Source organism: Hemibagrus wyckioides, linkage group LG24 (genome assembly GCF_019097595.1).
Source record: "Hemibagrus wyckioides isolate EC202008001 linkage group LG24, SWU_Hwy_1.0, whole genome shotgun sequence".
Taxonomy (NCBI): Eukaryota; Metazoa; Chordata; class Actinopteri; order Siluriformes; family Bagridae; genus Hemibagrus; species Hemibagrus wyckioides.
The window spans coordinates 9609296-9631062 of NC_080733.1; the positions used below are offsets into that span (position 1 = coordinate 9609296).

Genomic DNA, 21767 nt, shown 5'->3' on the forward strand with positions numbered 1-21767 from the left:
ATGGCATCACTGCCTATCTATTAAAGTTCTTCATACGAAGGATTTCAGTGTCAATCCAGTATTGCAGCAGCAGTGCCAATAATAATAGGACAGCGGAAATAAGCTGCAGGTGTAAATAAATAAGCAGCCAGGGCTTCCCTACACCTCGCTCCCGTCCGGATTATTAGCTGCCACTCTGACAGCTGCTCATAGCTCCATGTTCTAATAACTACCCAGCATGCCCCAGGCTCAGGTGATGCTGCTGGTGTAACCCAGCACATGCCATGACTGTACATGGTGCGTCATATTCTGATCTGTGATCTACCTGCAAATGCTAAATCTGGGCACAGCCAAATTCCCACCAAACCCCAGGGAACTGTGGGTAGACGGCAGTTGTCTATTCACCCATCCTATGCTCTCTCTCTCTCTATCTCTCTCTCTCTCTCTCTCTTACACACACACACATTTTGAAACACGGAGCTTATGCTGAATAATGAGATACACAGGTAGAGCAGAGAGAGAAGGGATGAAAGGATGTAAGGATGAAAGATATAATGCATAAATTTGTGTCCAAAAAAATTTCCTCAGCCACAGAAAATTGATTTCATGGCAAGGAGAAATTAACTGCTGGTAGCTGAAGGCAAGGTCTTTTAGAGATATGAAAATACTACAGAGAGAAAGCGATGTGTTTACCCTGGCCTAATAATCATAATTATTATTGTGTTTGATTTTTTGGCTTCGCATTGCAGTCTTTTCCTTCCTCTGTCAAATTATAGCTTCCTGTAAAACTGGAAATAAATTGCATGCAGCAGTTGTTGTACCTGATCTTTGATGATTTCACAACACTGCCAGGTTTGTTTCCTGATATGTTTTATCAAATGGAAGCCAACAAGCGTGTGTGGTAGTTAGATGTTGTTAGGTGTTTGGCCAAAAAAAAAAAAAAAGAGTTGGGCAAAATGTCTTAATTGTATTTTGGGCAAACTTTAAGAAACCATAACTATAGCTCACTAAAATAATGTTTCTATTTACTTTTGTATCCTCACCTAGGCTGTATTCCTGCAATATTCTGTATATAAACACAAAAATTCCTCAATAAAGACTTTCCTTTGGTTTAGAGAAATTCTATAGAGATATTAAATGAATAGTTTGTTAACATGCAGCATTAAGCACACCCTTGTGTGTGTTACAAACATTTTAATTCAATAGTGACCATTCAAATTCTAATTTTATTTATCACATACAAAATCATACACAGTACATCATGTAGTATAATGCTTTAGACTGCCCTTGTTACAAGAGAGAAGAAAAATAGAATAAATTTAAAGTGGATAAACATAAAAAAATAAAGATATAATAAAATAAAGATTTAAGGAAATAGAAATAGAAAACTAACTAACAGAATACTAAAAATATTTTAAAAATATGATCAAATACGAAAATCTCTCTCTCTCTCTCTCTAAATATATACATATATATGTGCAATATTGTGTGTGCAACAGTCACTTTATGTGTGAGGAAGTCCAGAGAAAAGCCCAGAAACTCCAGGTTCTAGGTGTTCTGGTTGAGGCCCCGAATGGCCTGTGGGAAGAAGTTCCTCCTCATTCTCTCTGTGTTCACCTTGTTAATCTAATCAATAAAAAGTGACCACTTCTTTTGCAGGTGAGTCCCTACCACTGGCCACCTCCAACCAGATCCTCATCCGTTTCACCTCAAAAGGACACTCTTCATCCAGGGGCTTTCATCTTGTCTACCAAGGTACTGATGACACTTTTGACCGCTGTGCATGTTGCTGCTTTATCATATCTACCACACAGAGACTAGAGAGTCCCATCACCATCCATTTTTAGGAGTGCAGGCCTCAAAGTGAGGGAAAAAAAGCTGAATAATTTAAACATGCTCTCAACCACATAGCCACACACACACACACACACACATTAACAAATGGCACAGTGAATGTAGTGGTTGCTTTGGGGCTTCCCTCACAGCATGGCTCCACAATCTTTCTAAGTCTTTAACAGATGACCTGGCTTTTACAGTCTGAGGTGAGATTATTATACTGTTTCTCTTCTTCTCAGTGCTTCAGACCTGCACCTGCATCACTGCACCACAACACATCTGTTTTGGATGTGTCTCTAGGTCACTGATGAGTAGTCCACAATCAATTGTATGCAGAAATAAATGAAATATGTAAGACATAAGGAGCAAATAAAATTCATAATCTTTAGTATTTATATCTAGAGTGAGAAATTTTTATAGATAAAAATATATTCCAATAAACTGTTTAGTTTCTATTGTTGTTCAGATTTATGCAGATTAAAAACAATAAATCTGGTTATTATTATCTTCAAGTGTCCTTAGAAAATTTTATTTAGCAGCGAAAGTTGGTCTAGGTATGATTATTATATAAAGAATAAAACAAAGATAACAGGTTTAATGTATTAAGGGAAAAAACATTGAATATTTCCCTCATTTCGAAGGCAAAAAATGCAAAAGTCTGCTATTCTGTATCAGAAAACTAAAAGTAAATGCTTTACAGTACCTCTGACTGCTAAAATCTAAAGAAACTCCTTCCAAAACTGCTGAATAAGCATCTCTTCACAGAAAACCGCCAATAATTACACCATTTTTTAAAATCAGTTTATGTGAAGCGTCCACCAAAAAAGTCCCTACGTGTGCTGTTACAATATAAATTAAAACAGATTAGAATGAATGCATTAATATAAACTGCTGTGAGTTACTGCGAGCACTACAGAGAAAACCAGTGTTATAGAAAATTAATAACTCCATCTGACCAATCAGATGATAGGAAATATAAATTGTGTAGTTCAAGGGTCTGAGGAAAAAATCCAGTACCAAGCATTGTTGCAAATACAAGGTATATTACCCAACTAAACAACAATATACTAATGTGGTCAGCGAAATTCGTTTAAAGTTGAATGAATTTACAAGCTGCACAATGTTCTTGTGTTTCTCTTAGCCGTCCCAAGAACCAGTGCCACTCAGTGCAGCTCGGTTCCAGAGCCAAGGCATGGGAGACGCACAGGAAACAACTTTGCTGTAGGAGCTGTGGTACGATTCGAATGCAACGCAGGCTACGTGCTGGAAGGCCCCAGTGCCATTGAGTGCCTGACAGTACCCAATGCCCTGGCACAGTGGAACAACACCATCCCCAGCTGCATAGGTGAGAAAACACCCCTGGGGCTGGCAGTGGTTTCATCCTGACTGCACACATGTTCTGCCCCAGGCACTAGCACTCAGAGTTAGGAGTCTTGCTGAGTGTACAGTATGTCTTGTCTGTTAAAAAAATGCAGTGTCATATTTAATGTACATTTTTCGCGTCCTTTGCACTTAGACATTCCATGATTTTGTCAGTACAGGATTCTAATATAGTGTATAGAACTTTCAGGTTGTGTCCACGTCACTGTCACAGTGTTACTTTCAGATGATGTCTTAAATTCAGAACATAAAAGTTGGGTCAGTAATATATTTAAGCACATATTTTTGCAATATTTTGTGAAGCACCCTTTATATTTCAGCAGCTGGTAATAAAGCTTACAATAAATATTAACTTAGAGGAAAAACACAGGTCACCATGGAGCTGTTGTCTTTTTAAATGCTAGATAAAAACAGACATTTTCAGGACAAGAAGGCATCTCTACTTACCAATTAATTATGTTGAGAATGTATAGCACATAGAGGGATGTTGCTTGCATTAGTGTCATGTAGCCCTTTACAAAATCTACTTTATAATTGTGTGGATTTGGAGAATAATTTGGATTTTGAATATGATTTGATTCGTCCTTAAAAAGAAAGACCAGTGCAGGGCCACCAGAAATTGGTATTTCAGGTTCCATTCTTCTTGCTGTCTCAGTTATTTAGACACATTTAATCCACTGGACTTTGGTGGCCCTATTCACTACCTAGAGCGCTACCACTATTACTACTCCCCAACAATCCACAATTTCTTCTTTTCAGTCATTTGAACTAATTATGTAGGTGATACACTGAAAAAGCGGTTCACATGATCGAATTGAGTAACGATAACGCAATTAGCTCTTGTACCTCCTTCAGGATTTGATCGTGTATATCAAATCCCTGAGTGAAATCGAACACCAAGCTCAAACTTGAGCTGAGACTCGAACCCATGATGCTGTCGAATTGCAAGAGCCGCATTACCACAGCTATGTTCTAACATGCATGTTTTAATTGGTTTAATTTATTTAATTTAAATTGTCATTTGTCATTAATACTACAGTAATTTATCATGCTCAGTCTACATATTAGAATCTCAAAACTTGTTTAAGTCTAGTATAAGCAATGAAATCGCATTTGTTACGAAATGTAATATATTATCTTACATCTGACTGACTCCAGCATTTTTATTTTTTTCTGTAGTTTATTAATATGACACAATAGTATGCAAAGTGCGCCATAACATTTTATGTTATATGATAATGAATAAGGAATGACTAGTAAATAATAGATCAAATAGACAACATGACATACAAACATGCCAGGCGGAAATCAATCAGGACAATATTTATGCACTTTGAATGAATTAATTATTCAATGAACCTTCTTAATAAGTCTGTTTTAAAAAGCGTCTTAGCAGTTGCCATAACCGAATAATTTAAAAAGTTGCACTGCCGTTGCAGCATCATGCATTATTTAATGTCCTCATGATAATGAGGTTACCACTGAGCAAATTTTAGAATCACGTGGAATAGTCGGAAATTTCTGGGTGTAACTTACAATTCATTTTTGTTGTATTAAATACTACATGTTCTAAACTCCAGTGTGTAAACCAAACTAGTGTGAGTGTATTCGATATCTTGCATTTTTGGTTCAGTGTGTGTGTGTGAAATTGAAATGGTCCACTGTAGCTGGCACACTTTTCATCTGTGGCGCTCTGGGAGAAGAGCGATGGCAAATAGGCTGGAGGGTTCTCCTCCTGAGAGGGGCCTGTCTCACACACCTTCCCCTGCCTGTCTAACAAGCTTGCCATGGCCTCCAGCACTATGCACACACTTCCAGACACACACATACACGTTCCCATACACACACTACGGTGCAGGTGCTGCTGCAGGTACACTGTGCACTGCTTCTCACACACACTCATAACACTGATACTACAGATGCTTACCTGTGCGCTCCACTGCAGCTGCCAGATGTTTGGCCATGAGAGCTCCAGCAGAGAAGCCAGTACTTGTGTGTTATTTCTGCGTTTACTTATAATGACTTTTTTTTTGTTGTATTTCAGTTCCCTGTGGGGGAAATCTGACCCAGCGAACAGGCACCATTCTGTCTCCTGGTTACCCTGAGCCCTATCTGAACAGCTTGAGCTGTGTGTGGAAAATCACTGTGCCTGAGGGATCGGGGATACAGGTACATCCCTCTGCTAAGAACAATACGTCCCAAGCTTTCAATCAAAAAAAGGAAATGAGATCTTGTCAGACTCAGATATTAGTAATTTCTCAGCTTTGGGTATGAAAGATGTTGTAGTCCATTTTGATTTGGCCATATGCTATCAAGCCTGTCTACTCGGCAGCCATCTTGGCAATGCTCCCAAGCACTTATTTCTAGTCATATAAGACCAGGCTCCTATCTGCTTTAATGCTGAGAGACCCATAAATCTGAAGCCTATGGTGTAAATAATAAATATGGTCTCTAGTAACCCAAAACATATTTTTCAGGTTGCTCTGGACTGTATGCACATTTCTCCATAACAAGCAGGGCAAATATTTGATGGCTAAGTATGTCATTTAACCAGAAAGTAGGCTGAATCCCAAATGGTATCCTGCTCCCTGCATATATGTTCAATACATGGCACAACAAAATGGCTTCTTCAACCAATACAGTGCACTATGGACACTAGGAAGCCATCTAGGGTTTGCAGTAACATGAATTGATTGTGAATTATAATTTCCATTACAATTTACAAATATTTACAAACAATTACAAGTTTGCAAATGTTAGTTAACAAAGATGAATGATGCATCTCCAATTAGTGTCTGTATTTGTGTCCGTTTAGAACACATTACCTATTTAATCAGAGTAATGTATTTATACTTCATTACATGGGACTAGAAAGCCGCATCATTTCTAAAGCCTAATACCAGGGTACTGAATACTTATGCAAACTAGACTAGTTAATGAAATTTAGTTTGCAAATGCTTCCCTGTTTGCTATTTTCTTTTACCAGTCACCACAACCTCTGATTTTGTAAAGCAACTTTTAAAACCTTCCTCTGTTTTAGACATTACATCCCTAAAGTTATTCACAAATTTATTGTAAAGTCTAATGCTTAAACAGTGAGACAGCACAGAGTATCTCATATTCCTCTAGCGTCCATCAGTGTCCAAAATGTCTGTCAGTTGTTTTTCTTCATAAGTGTTCGTTTTCAATGGCCTTTTACAAGTAAATGCTTTGACCCTGCAAGTGGCTGTCATGGCCGTTTCCACATTTGAAGTGGCAATTCAGAATGGACCGCACCTACAGTAAACAATAAACAAGTTTGTCTCCATTTAGTCATTTCATATAGAGTGCAATGCCGTATTTCAGGTTTTTTCTTTTTTTCGTTTTTTTCCTTTTAGTTTTCTTTTTACTTCAGTGCAAGTTATGAAAGTGTAAAATCTCACAGACAAGGTACAGATGTCCTTCATTCTAGGATTTCAACCAGTATCTCTAAAGCCCTTAATTCCTGCCGTCATGCTTCATAACTCTGTCCAATATTGCCTCTGTGGCACCTTCAGTTTGGCTATAAAGTGTTTTCTGATCTTTCTTGGCAGCCAGGCTGACTCATTTATCCCCTTCACAAAACATTTACCCCCTTGCCTGGATTATCTATAATGTGCAACACTGTTACTTGCTCATCTTCCTCACATACTGCTGTACGTAAGAGAAAACAAACTCCAGCTACTGTTGGTTTGGTGGTTATTTGCTCTAGCACTGTGTGAGAAAAAGGCACATTTTTCATTTACACATTGTCAACGTACAACAGCAGCCCTTAAGGTCCAGTTATGTACCTATTTATTAAAGTGACTTTTATGTACACCAAGTCCTCTAGGTCTTCTAAATAAAAGTGACAAAGTAAACCTTCATACATTTAATCTTGATGCCGTGCTTCACATAGAATGATGGTGCAGAATGGAAATTCTGGTACAGACGTGAGAACATCCTGTACCCAGATTCAAAGGATTATGTTTATTTAAAAAATGTCTGTGTGGAATTTTGTTTACATATTTACATTTTCTTTACAAGAAAAACTACTGACTCTCTGAGTAGAACAATCAAATAACTTGACGTTGCTTCACACGTCCTTAAAAACAGAACTTCATGTTAATTTACAGGTTTTTCCAGTTGAAAACACAGTGTGGTTAGTAGCTAGCTTTGTTAACAAGCTCAAAGGTTTGCATCCCCATTAGCATGTTCAAGTTCATTTAAATATGCTTTGTTAAGGTATATAATAAAACATGCTTACTTTAAGCCTTGATTAATGCATGGAAAGTTCAAATAAGCTCAAAGGTCTGAGCAGGTACAGTGAATTTGAGAGTTGATGGGATCAGAAAAACAGCTTAATGCACAAATTATAGGTTTTGGGAAGAGTTGAAAGTGAAGATTGTAATAATAATAATAATAATAATAATAATAATAATATTAATAAGTATTTAGGAATACTATTATCAACAGTGAAAGCCATTATTCAGAAATAAGTAACACACACGAACACTTCCAAAGAATAACAGAGAACTAAACTGCCAGCGATTTGAAAAATAAATCAAGCAGTAGACATGAAAAAGTATTTAAAGCCTCATTCATTTGTTTCACTGTTAATACAGTATATTAGTTGAAACACTGTTTTACTGAGGGTGTGCAAATGTTTCTACTCTCCTATGTACCGTTCCTAGGAGATCTACACCCTCTACCACAGTTTATATCTAAGACGAAAGGAAAAAACATGTAGAGTCCGTAATCCTCGTAGAGACTGGTGAGGACAGATGGAAAGTAAGGGGTTAAGCAGTAAGAGAGATTGAAAGTGAAATGCAGGCAGTCTGATGGAGTGGAAGATGTCAGCGAGTGACAGGGATGGATGAGAGGTGATATGAAAAAGGTAAGGAAGGCCATCTGAGCTCAGCTTGACCTCAGTGTTGCCTGTCTGCAAAAAGGATCTTTCTTTTTTTTTTTTTTGTGCAGCCAGTCATATGGGTCTAATGCTGAAGATAAGACAGGCCTGCTGAAATGTTACAGCATGCTCCAAGAAAGATGATACTCGGATGATAGTGTAGAGTTTTTGTAAATTAATTGATGATGATGATGATGATGATGATATATTATTAATTTATTTATTAATATTTTATTATTTTTTGCTAGTAATATATGTTTTATATGCGACACCCACTCACCCCCATCCCAATATAATATATAAAAATTTGTGTATTTCCCTATGCTCTGTACTCGAGACAGATTGTGGGGGAAAACAAACATTTAGAACACTTCTTACATTAAAGCTTTTCAATTGACTAGCACAAATAAACCAAAACAGCATTTTACTACAGACCGATGAAACATGACAATATCCCAGAGGTAGTCACAGCAATGCCAGTGTGTCTTTTTTTCAGTCAGTTTGAGGATGAGGTGAAAATAGATACCTGCCAAAATATTTACTGGGCTGCACATTGACAGTTCAGTGAGTGAAAAGGCTTCTTTCGAGGTTATGCAATGCAGGAAGAGGAAGGAATCTGTTTTTAGATTTCAAGAGCTCTCAGTATGCGGTTTAAAGCTATTTGTCTGTCATCTCACCCAAAACTTTTCCGCTTCACACTGAGAGCTGTGAGTCACCCTCCAATTAGCTGATGCTCCATGCTAACGGAACCTGAGTGTGTTCTCTATTGTCTCTGGCAGATCCAGGTGATCAGCTTTGTGACTGAGCAGAACTGGGACTCGCTGGAGGTGTTTGACGGGGGTGACAACACTGACGCCATGCTGGGGAGCTTTTCAGGTAGGCTTCTCCTTCAACATGCTGGCTTATTTATTATCGTCAAGGTCTGTAGCTAGTGAGATAACTGCTCATTTCTATTTTTAGCAATATTCAATATTTTAAAATTCAACTTTTCTTTTATTGTCATTTGGCAGCAATTATCAAGGAAGTTCCATGCCAAAATTTACATTACATTACATCAAGTGTTAACCTTTTAAAACCTTAGAATATTATTCAGTTATTCATTCTAAGCTTTAATATTTAGGAACTGAATTGAGCTTCTCATTGATATAGTGAGATAAACAGGAAAGACATGCTACAAAAATGAGGAATGTTGTGTATGTATGGACTTATCTAAAGGTCATGGGAATTGAAGAGGTCAAGTAATGCAAATGCTACTGTGTTATGGAAGGACAAAATATATAAGAAGTGTGCTTTTGTAGGAAAAAAATATTATTGAATGGCATGATGGTGGTTTGTCCCCTCCAGGTTGGAGGGGTGTTCCTCCCTCAAGTGGAGGAGTTTAAGTAGCTCAGGGTTTTGTTTACAAGTGAGGGAAGGATGGAGCGTGAGACTGACAGACAGATTGGTGCAGCAGCAGCAGCAATGCGGTCTATGTACTGGTGAAGAAGGAGCTGAGCCGAAAGGTGAAGCTCTCGATTTCCCAGTCAATCTACGTTCCTACTCTTACTTATGGTCATGAGCTTTGGGTCATGACCGAAAAGAACAAGATCCCGGATACAATCGGCCAAAATGAGTTTCCTTCGTAAGGTGGCGGGGCGTTCCCTTAGAGATAGGGTAAGGAGCTCTGTCACCCGGGAGGAGCTCGGGGTAGAGCCGCTGCTCCTCCACATCGAAAGGGGCCAGTTGAGGTGGCTTGGGCATCTGTTTCGGATGCCTCCTGGACGTCTCCCAGGGGAGGTGTTCCGGGCATGCCCCACCGGGAAGAGACCCTGGGGAAGACCCAGGACACGCTGGAGGGACTATGTCTCTCGGCTGACCTGGGAACGCCTTGGAATTCCCCCGGAAGAGTTGGAGGAAGTGGCTAGGGACAGAAGTATGGGTGTCCCTTCTTAGACTGCTGCCCCCGCGACCCAGCTACGGATAAGCAGGAGACAATGATGATGATGATGATGATGATAATGGCATGATATACATTTTAGCAATAGTTATATTTAAGTTTGTTGAACATCAAACAAGCAAACCACAACAACAACAACAACAAAAAAAACAAGTTAGTTGTTATGAATTCCCCCTCAGCAAGCAGCACGATTGCCAGCATGAAAAACAGTTAATATTTTGCAATACACTGTTGTTTTGGATATGGTCATGTCTCCACCCCTGTTCTGTCATTGCTTTGTTATCTGAGAGTGTTCACCTGTACTGTGTTTAGCCCTTTATATGTTTCTCTGTGTGTACCATGTTTTTTTTGTTTTTTTTGAGGTTCTGCTAGTCCAGGCGCTGCAAAATATTAATAAACACCTTCTGACCAATCAGATTTGAGTATTTAACACACTAGTCATATATGTTCAATTCATATTAGGGAAAAAAAATTAAGAATTAGTTAATGTGCTATTCATTTATTTCTGTATATAATATGAGTATGGTCAGTCAGACCTGGATGCATAAGCATGCAGATATGTTTGTCAACCTGTATTTGCTTGATTACTTAATATGAAATTACCATTATTAATGAAGCAGTGTGTGTGTTTGTGATAACAAGTGTATTATTTAATATTTAGTTAGCACAGTGTGAAGTATTAACTATGCAACAATAAAGTATTACAATAAAGTTACAGTTTACAGGATGTGATTATATGTTGAGAAAAATTAGGTTTTGTTTAGTCTTTTAACTTGAATACAACCTTGGACAAATGTTAGAAGTGCCCTAAAGAGATGTGTAAATAACACATCAATTACATAAAGACGGCAGTCTTAAGGAATAAAGGAAGTGTAGATTCAGACAGAGTGTGTGTGTGTAAGCATCTTTGAGGCTGTGCAGGGGGTGAACTTGATTTTCTTGGGTTGCGATTTTCTTTTGGCCTGAACAGATTGTAACCTAAATGCATAAAGAATTGTGTGTATATGTGCATGTGTTTTAGACACTTTCCACAAGTAAAACCGCATGTAAAGCAAACTAAGGCACTTTACACCAGCGCGTCTTACTGATGGAACCCCTCAGGGGTTCATGAAAAACAGCCAGAGGGTCTGTGATTTTTTTACATTGATAAAAAATCATAACCTATCATTATCAAACTTATATTTCTCATTGAGTTTATACTTTTTTGATTGGTCACTTAAATTCCCGGTTTACTTTACACACAAACTCTTTTAGATATGGAACTGTCTGTGAAAAGAATAATAAAATTAGAACTCTATGGCTATAATAAATAGGCAAATAGGCATGTATTTCTGTACACATTTTAACAATTTTCTTAAAATTAATCTGGCCTGTGGGTTTCCAGAAAATTTATTTTACACCAATTTAACTGCCTACAAAATGTACAAAATTCCTGCCTTAAATACTAAAGAAATGTATTTTTAATTCATAATTAGATATTTTTTAGCCGTAATTTGTGAGGCAGCTGTGTCTCAGTATTGTCCCAAATCTGCTTTATGCTTTAACTGCAAGGATATATTATACTCTTTCTCTCCAGGAACCTCAGTGCCGGGGCTTTTGAACAGCACATCCAACCAGCTGTACCTGCACTTCTTCTCAGACATCAGCGTGTCAGCAGCCGGTTTCAGGCTGGAGTACAAGAGTAAGAGCAGAGAGCATTCTTAGCCTTATCTCTCCCACATGTCTGTAACACAGAAAAGCAGATACACAGAATGAATGGCTAAAATTTTGTGATCATCTGACCATCACATCACATCACATCACCAAACTGTTGCTTTGCCACAAATAATATTTGTTAAGGTAAAGCGAGCCATAAAATCAATTAAAGTTTAATGAGACATACTAAAATTCATATATGTTCATTTAAATGTATATATGTGTATGTGTGTGCATGTGTGTGTGCATGTGTGTACTGATATAAGGTTCACTACATTACAGTGGATTGTTGTAGGCAAAAAATCCCACGGATTCCCAATACAGTGGTACCTCGGTGTTTGACCTTAATTCGTTCCAAAAGTCTGGTCGAATACCGATTTGGTCGAAAACCGAATTATTTTTCCACATAGGAAATAATGTAAAACGAATTAATCTGTTTCAACTCGATGGTTGATCTCACAACTTTCCTCTTGGCAACACTGATGCCTGATTTTCGTACACCAAGGTCAAATTGACTCGAAAATTTGAATCGAATACCAAAAATTCGAACACGGGTGGTCGAGGACCGAGGTACCACTGTATAACAATATTATTCAGAATCTACCTGTCTGTCTGTCTATCTATCTATCTATCTATCTATCTATCTATCTATCTATCTATCTATCTATGTACAGGTTGCGGAGTTTTGTCTTGTTTAATGATCAGCGGAAAAAGTCATCATGAAAAATATTATTACTGTGTGTGTGTGTGTGTGTGTGTGTGTGTAGATTGTTGCTGGTAATCTTTGTCATGTGATAATATAGAATTTGGAAAACATAATCTGATTTTCACTCAAGTTCCTTTCTTATGAACGCTAAATACATGCTATATGATAATCTCTTTAATATCTAATATGTCTTCCCTTCTTCTTTCAGCGGTGTCCCTCACAAGCTGTCCTGAACCTGTTATACCTATGAATGGTTTCAAAGTGGGAGAGCGTTTACAGATGAACAATGTCGTGTCCTTCCAGTGTGATCCTGGATATACTTTACAGGTGAACCCGCTAAGTGTTTACCACTCGATACATAACCACTCAACAGCAGCATTTCTGAAGCTCTGTGTGATAGTGTGATGCTTTGAGGGCTTGGCTTTGAGGCTCACTTTGAGGCTCACTTCTTTTTTCTCTATGGCCAAAAAATGAGATCAAAGCTCTGTTCAAAGTGCACTCTGAGCAAGACATAAATTACAAAGCTGTGAAAGTGAGCTGGTGTTAATAAACTAATGGATTAATCAACAAATGATGAAATCCATTCATTGTCATGTCTTTTTCTTGGCAGGGAGTGTCACATATCACCTGCATGCCAGGAACTGTGCGGCGCTGGAATTATCCTCCACCACTTTGCATTGGTATGAAGCTTTTTGTTACCTCATGTTTGAACCCCTTAGCCCAAAATATTTTATAACACTTCCAAATGCTTATTTGAGCATGATCAACAGAACTAGCATACAACACAACCAGTTTTCCGCAGTAATTTGAGCTATAACGATGTTCAACAGACTCATCATTATAATTCCATTATTTTTTCTGTTATGTAACTTTTTCTCCCCATTTTAGTACCAGCGATTAGCCAGTTCTATCAGGATACCAGTTCCATCTCCATCACATGATACTACCAAGAGTGAAGCCAACCATATCTTTTTCAAGTGTTGCTCATGCTGCATCACAGTGCAGAGTAACACACTCAAAGTAAAGCACTATCTATCCTCTTCTGCATACCTGAGCTCACAGATACCCACAATATGCTAGTGTTGTGATCATCAGAGGAGGAAGAGTACGCTGTATCTCTCAGCCAGAAAGCATGGTCAATTTTGCTTCCTTGGATCTTCCATGAAGGATATGATTTCATAGTTGACTGATGGCATTCAAATAAACATATAGCTTAGTTTGTTTAATCTCATTTTATTGACTACCACTTTTATTGACTAGAATGAACACTAATTATGCCATTAGTGATAGCTGATGAGGAGAAAAATGGCAGATCTTATTTTACAAGATGAAATGTCCGAGATAGATTTGCCACTTTTCAGTGTCACCCAGATGAAAATGGGTTCCCTTTTGAGTCTGGTTCCTCTCGAGGTTTCTTCCTCATATCATCTCAGGGATGTTTTCTTTGCCACTGTTGCTTTTGGATTGCTAATTAGGAATAATTATAAATTTAAATATTAAACTTTGTAATTCTTATTCTGAATTTTTATATTTCTATGAAGCTACTGTGAAAAGCACTATACAAATTGAATTGAATAAAAATTATTTTCTAAAATATTTTGCCCCGAGCAGGCTAGGTAATACAAAAGTGATTACATTTAACAATGATAATTTAATGATTAAATAACAAATATTTGCCATAGTTGCGTGTACTACTTACTGCCTTTCATCCACCCAAAATGCTTCGGTATACAGTAAATGTATAGCTCTCACGCTAAGCTGGCTACACCAGTGTCGTCTCTTAACTTTCCCCCCTTCAGAAGTTTGGGATTCAGCTGTAAGGTATTCATTAAAATCCCCAGGATTGATAAATGGAGGTTCTTCCAATAAAGCACTCTTCATGCAAACATGTTTGTACCGACATACCGACAGCTTCTGACAGTAAGGAGTTTATTGCTTTTGCTGCCATCTGTCTGATTCAAATGGAAGCCATCCCGTAGTTTAGAAGTGTTCAGTTGCATGATGGCAGGCATGCCATTAAAGAGCCCTCAAGGCCACTCATCTATCAGTCAGCTCTCAGGTGGGACCTTTTGCACTGCAATAACAACATCAAGGCCTTGTGCAACAGTAAACGCTAATCAAACCATGTCCGTTATAGATACAGTTACACTACACTGCATGAGTGAATGTGTGTGTGTGTGTGTGTTAAAGATAAAGTGAGAGAGAAGAGGGAACATGAATGCCATGTCACAATCGCTGTGCATGGCTTTTGACAAACATGAGTAATGGCTGTGACCTACTCTGTACTAATTAGTTCCGTCTCACGCTACGATTGGCGGAACTGCTGGAGAGTGCCGTGGCTCACACCGGCATAAGCATTTTCCTGAGAGCTTCTGATTGTCCAGACATGTGGAACAGTTTGAGCTTTTCTGTTCTTCATGAGGGATCATGGATTGTATTTACAGAGCCTTGCCAAGGCTTTAATCAACGTGATGTTGGAATCAATCGATGGGTTAGACACAGAGCACTAAGAGAATGGTGTGAGAAGGTGTGGGACTCTCCCAAAAGAAACTAGAAAACAGGGTTTGAAATCAAAACTACAAAAGCAGCTTGAAGCCTTTGATGCCTTTTAAAGGTCAGCTAGCGCAAATAACGAAAAAGTATAAGCACTTTTTTAAAAAGCTGTAAAAAGGGGTGACAGAGACTAAGACAACACCAGGGCATGTCACTTCAGACTGCTGTCCTGCATGAAAATGTTTTAAAGTGGGTTTAATTTTGCATATTCCCCCTGATGTATTTTTTTCTCTGTTGTCCTCCATTCTTACAGCACAGTGTGGCGGGATCAGAGAAGAGATGGAAGGAACCATCCTGAGTCCTGGTTTCCCTGGAAACTACCCTAGCAACAGCGACTGCACCTGGAGGATCTACTTACCAGTCGGCTATGGTAAGGACAAGGATACTTAATGCAATCATGAAATACAGTTTGGAAATTTAAAAGAAGTCATCTGAAACAACTCTTTTAAAGATTTTTCATTTGTTAAGTAAAACTCCAGCCAGAAACATTCAGATGTTTTAAAATTGAAATCTTTGTGATTAGAGGATCTCTCTTTTTTGTTTTAATGGCCATGAGAGGTTATTGGTCGTAAGTGACTTTGACATCACAGGGGTTGCTTGTCTAGTGGAGTTACAAGGTGGTTTAATAAGAGGAAAAAATGCATTCAACCATAAGGGATAACGGTCAGGTTTAATGATGAGCGAGTAAAAACAAAAGAGCAAGGGCTTTGGTCTTACTGACCACTTTCCAGTGGCCTTCATTGCCATCGTAATAATATAGAATTGAAAGCAAAGAGTTGATTCATATTCCAGAATGCAAGGTAGTATATTTATGGCACAGCAGGTAGTCAAACGGTATTGTGGGTAGTGCAGGAAACGTTTTCTGATCCCTTTTAACGAATACAATGGTGTTCCATTCAGTATAAACAAATGAATTATTTTATCGCCGCAAGTCTGATAAAAGATTAGTCAGGACGCTGTTGGATTTCAGTGTGAGAGGTTTTTTTCCTCTGTTTGGATAACCTTACACAGAATTTATGTGGTTTAAAATAGCACATTTTAGCTGCTTTTGGACAAACACTTGGGGCATCTCACAGAGCAGAAATGGGTTTGATATCACCATCTACTTAGAATTATAAACATTTATGTACAAAAAAAAAACCCTACAATGACTGTATCGCCTTTAGTGGGCTAGCTAAAAACAAAATAACTTTCTTAAAGCCCTGAGTGTCTACTTTCATATGAGCTATTAACCACCACTGTGGAGTGTGACATCACAAAGAAATCCATTGCTGAACATGAGCACCACCAAAACAGGAGCAAATTACATTTTTGGGCCTCTGGTAAAAAGAGTTAAAGTTAGAACGTTAAGGAAAGAACAAAGAATCCTTTAAGGATTGAAGAAAATGATATCAAACCAGCTTAGGATGCTGTTGCAATCGTGTGCAAGATAACGATCATATAAAAGTGCTAATTATTACTATTTGTAACATCTTGTGTTTCATTTAAACAGGAGCCCACATACAGTTTCTTAATTTCTCAACCGAGGCCAACCATGACTTTCTGGAGATCAGGAACGGCCCTTTTGACACTAGCACCGTGATTGGACGATTCAGTGGGCAGGATGTCCCGGCATCTCTTCTAACAACATCCCATGAAACCACAGTGTACTTCCACAGTGATCATTCCCAGAACAAACCAGGATTTCGATTTGATTATCAAGGTAAGAACATACAAATGTCTAAAGCTCCAAGTTTGTTCGATTGTAAATCATCATACATTATGAAGCATAAATCTGTACATCTGACTCGAACAACAAGCTAAGGGTATTATATTTATCGTGGTACTTCATCAAAGCCAACAGGATTACAAATGTTACAATTCATCATTGTAGTCCTACAGCATGCAAAAACATTCCAACAAAAGAAATTAATTGAATGTCATTGATATTTATATTCTTCCTTAATCAGTCACTTATAGTAATAGACCTCTTTATATAAAGCTGTAAAAATGTAGTGAACCTGAACTCCTTCTTTCAGTTATATAGTCTGTGAGTCTCATGACTTAGAAGAACTCTGAAATGAAAGTGTATCCCAGAAAGGGCAACTGTAATCGGCGCTGGAATAAACATTTGCAGAATTGAAAAGCGCTATCAATATTTACATAATTATGAGAACATCATCATATAAATCAGACTTCATATTCAGCGCATGGCTTATTGCGCACTAAAGATGCTTTGATCCATTGAAATCAATTTCCTTAGTCAGATTTTTATCCCTGGCTTGTCTCTCACCCCTGCATACATTCTTGAGCATTTGGCCTTTTAAAATTAAATTGGTTGTGGTGGGTGTGTGTGTGTGTGCAGGGTTTTTTTTTTTTCTGAAAAATGAAGTAGGAATCAGATCAGTCTCTGTTAGGTTTTTCATGAAATGTCTTTAAGGAGCGCTATTGAAATGAACTCTGCATGCCGATATATAGAACCACTGAGTGACCTTAGATTTTGTTAAGTAAAATGCACAATTTGTGTGCAGTCCATAAGAATTCCAGTTGCTGTTTTATGTGATCATTCTGTGACCTTTCTGAGCCTGGAGTCAGTGCCAAAATGGTTCATTACCAGAGTGCAATGTTATTTAAGAGCCTCGGTCACCCTGTCCGTCCGAGCCTTGTGAAAACTTTGGGCTGAATTGTACTTCTGAAAAGGCATTAAACTTCCTGTACAGTCAGTCCCTACAGTTTATCAAAAATAGACATCTGCTGTGTATAGAGCCCGAGCTCATATCGATCTTGACTGCAATCACAAAAACATTATTATAGGCTTAGCCGTCCAATCTTGGACTCTGACAAGCTGTGTTTTTGATGGACTTCTGAGATTGGTTTTATGTCTGCTTGTCGTTGTTCTTTAGCCTATGAGCTCCAAGAATGTTCAGACCCCGAGCCTTTTCACCATGGAGTGGTGGTGGGTGCTGGATACAACGTAGGCCAGTCCATCTCCTTTGAGTGTTACCCAGGATATCAGCTAATGGGTCAGTCCATCCTCACCTGCCAACATGGTACAACCCGCACCTGGGATCATCCCTTTCCTCGATGTGAAGGTAGAGTCTATTCAGCTTTTAATAGTAATTTTCAGAAAGAAAATAGTATGTGCTTTTGCTTTTCAGATTGGAATAGGTTGAATTAACAATGATTATTAAATTTAAAATATACATTTCTGTAATGTATATAAATAGACCTTAAATTACTGTAAGGTCTATTTATATACATGTATTCACATTTAAAACCACAGGATGTGAGATTCTGGTAGAAAAATGCAATTGCAAGCTAGATTTCATAATGCAGCCTGTACTACACTCTTCCTCCAATGCTTTCTTTGCCGATGTTCTAGTTAGCATCGAGCACAACCACACAAACAAGACATATGCACACAATAAACCACGTAAGACATTAGGCAGGATGTGATACAACTGTGTTGAGTAGCTTGTCTCGATTCAAACTAGCACATAACATTAGATAGCACTTCCTTGTTTTCATCAGAAATGTAATAAGAGGTCTATCAGATCATAACTATTGATTTAGGATTGTGTTAACACTTTACTTTATTGATAAATTGCAATAAATCTTATACATATTTATAAAGGCGTATACCAGCAAGCATTATCTGTCACAACAACTGCTTGTGTTAATGTTTTTTTGCTTTTGTCATGTTGAAAACATGTTAGCATAAACACCTGTGTGACAGATAAGCTTGTGTTATGACCTATTTGGCCTAACTTACACTGGAATCCTATTTATATATATCTATCAATGAAAGTGAATTTCAACGTTTTTTACACAAAGTCAGTTTTTAGTACAGACCACAGTGTCATAAACTGTTCCCAACAAAACCAAAAATTCTGAAATAATCTAAACATCAGCACCAAAATAATCTAAACAGCCCTTCTGGCAGATGAAATTAAGCCTTTAATACATTTTATACATATTTATGTCAGTTATGCCTGTTCAGGATTCATGCAGCCATATGAACACTGCTCTTAAGCAAAGTAGTGTGGCTCTTATGGGTCTTTTGGTGCATATAACTGCATAGTTGTAGAGTAATGCTTCCCAGGGCTCCAGGGAATCCATAAATAAAAACCCACTATATTTTGCTATAGTCACATCAGCAGATTTTTTTGGACGAAACAGGAAGATGCTGCATGCACTGAGATACTAGTGCAGGACCTCAAGGCATGCTGGAATGACTGAGTGCTTACATAGCAAAAGCAAGTTTTAAAAGAGCAGACGGATGTTTTTCAATGTCAACACAGTCAAGTGTACAGTCCGGCCATTTTCTGCCCCAGCGGGTAGATTTTTGACACATATTCCCAGTAGTGTGATAGCAATACTGTTATTTTGATTTTTATTTATTTCATTTATTCACCAGACTTACAAATTTATCTCTACACCTTTGTAATTTTAATATAAATTTATAAAAAAAAAAAATGTAACCAGTGCTATAGATTATGTAAAGCCACAACAGCAACCAGGGTGAAATATTTGTTAACACAGAGACAAAACTGATCAGCAATGTGATTGATAATGCACATGACTTTATACTGTATGTTTTTGGCCTAATTTTGTAGGCACTAAACACAATAATGAGACATCATAAGAGCTGTGAGTCAGACTATGAATGCTTGCTGAGGTTCTAAGCTCACCAGCGGCTGATTTAGTTCCACTTAAAGCAAAAATAGGCATTGTATTAAAGGCATGTATTAAAAGTGTGACCATAGCTAGGATGTTCATCTAGAAGCTACCAATTCTAAATAAACAAAAGACACCAATAGGAAGCCAGCATACAGTAGGATGATGTGAAATTTACAGGACAGCAGGAAAATTCACCTGAATCGTGCTAATGGATGGCATTAGCAGAATGCAGTCTTTTTCTTTAATTCTAGGTCTTTCATCAGACCTACAGATAATACGACATAGAGAGCACGTTAGCGTAGTATTTTTATAGAATTCAGCTACGATTTTATTGAGATCAAGTCTTGAAAAAGACAGTTTAAAACTCACATTCAACTTTTGATATCCTGTTCTATATTCAACAGAATCTTGGTTCTGTTCATGTCTTCTTTGTTCATTGGACTAAAAGGTTTTGAGAGGAACTTGGTGCTTGCTTTAAGATTTCTAGAGTTTAATTACTTGCTTTGTCAGTCCTGGATGTCCCATGTGTGCTCAAAAGGAAAATGGAAAGAAGTAGTATGACACTCAGCACATCTGAACTTAAAACTTTTTTCCACTATCCAGAAAGGTTGCAGTATTTATCATTGGACAAATCAATAGCAATTGGCACAGTTTGTGCATTATTGCATTTCACCCTTGGTCTTTGCGTATTGATCAGAAACATACTGAAAATGCTTAGAGAGCACTTAAGAAGAAAGTGACATTTTTTTGATAGCTGCTATAAGTCAACGTAAGCCATCTCTTGTCCTTTTTCCATCTCTCACTTTCTCTCTCTCTCTCTCTCTCTCTCTCTCTCTCTGCCAGACTTAGTTTGACAGACACATCTCCCTAATAGGACACTCTCCATAATAGATTAGATTCAGGACTTGCTCTGTGTGTGCTGTCATGTACTGCACTTCCTCTACTGCGCATGACAAGTGTGATCAATGTTCACCATGTTCACACCTGTCTTCATCCTCCTGCATGCCCTTCCTCTTCCTCTATCCTCTCCATTTGCAATGACTCAGTCACCAAAGTTAGCAAATCGCCTTCCTGTAACTCTGGCCTCTTCCCTCTCCTCTACACAGCCTTGCACTGATCAATAGAATCACTGCACGTTTTTGCTCAGTAGCCTGATGTACTTTTGATCAATGCCCTGATCAATACTTCATTTAACAGGCTAGGCAAAGGGCATGAGCATGCTGCATTAGGAATTAACAAAGAATGTAAAAAAAAAAAAAGTCACAAATAAGATAGTGGTATTGAGGTAGAAGAGACTGGTACATTTTATAAAGAATCCAGGTCCTGCTTTCAGACTGGTTGCTTCCCCACAACTCCAGCAAGACTGAGGTGTAGGATCAGGATTTAATTTCAGGCAGGCCAGGATATTCAAATACTGGAAAAGTGCAGTGTGGCTTTAGGCACAGAGATTTTAAAAGTGCAGTCGGAAATGGGGCATGAGCAGAAAGAGGAAACGAGCCCTGCCTTAGCCATGTTCTGTTGCCCGAAGGGTTTGTGTGTAAGGCGGTATCTATGTCATTCCACCTCTCTCTCGGTTCTCCTGTCCCCTGGATAAGGTTATTTTCTTATCTCCCTAGAACATACCCAGACCTAGCATGCTAACAGGCTTTCTTACTTAATCCTAGGCCACAGTGAGTCACATTAGGGAAAGAGTGGGAAAAAAAAGAGAAGACTCCCATTTTTCTCTGATTCCCCTTGGAATTTGCTATTGTGGAATTTCTTATTCATGCTGTCTTATTTATTTTATTTTCCTCTTGCCCTATAGCGCCTTGTGGAGGGAGTATTGCATCAGACAACGGAACCATCTTTTCTCCTGGCTATCCGGAGGAGTACCCGAGCTCTGCAGACTGCACGTGGTTAATCACAGTGGCCCCTGGATTGGGCGTGCGCCTTAATTTCACCCTGCTGCAGGTCCACGGGCCCCATGACTTCATTACTGTATGGTGAGCTACCTGCTGGGTGATGGTGACTCTACTCAGGCTTAACTACTTGACTTGACTTGACTACTCATGGCTTATGCTTGTTTTAAAATCCTTTAGTACTAGAACTAGACAGTGTCATGATACAGCGCACAGCTC

General features: G+C 38.3%; 1 protein-coding gene across 1 annotated transcript in view; it reads left to right on the forward strand.

Moving 5' to 3' along the window:
- csmd2 (CUB and Sushi multiple domains 2) overlaps positions 1–21767 on the forward strand; it is a 287362-nt gene that overhangs the window by 204953 nt on the left and 60642 nt on the right. The window contains exons 33-43 of the mRNA XM_058378138.1: positions 1639–1734; positions 2957–3160; positions 5240–5364; positions 8881–8977; positions 11614–11718; positions 12647–12765; positions 13049–13118; positions 15245–15361; positions 16484–16693; positions 17874–18062; positions 21455–21632. Of these exons, the coding sequence (XP_058234121.1) occupies positions 1639–1734; positions 2957–3160; positions 5240–5364; positions 8881–8977; positions 11614–11718; positions 12647–12765; positions 13049–13118; positions 15245–15361; positions 16484–16693; positions 17874–18062; positions 21455–21632 (1510 nt within the window). The remainder of the gene's footprint in view (positions 1–1638; positions 1735–2956; positions 3161–5239; positions 5365–8880; positions 8978–11613; positions 11719–12646; positions 12766–13048; positions 13119–15244; positions 15362–16483; positions 16694–17873; positions 18063–21454; positions 21633–21767) is intronic.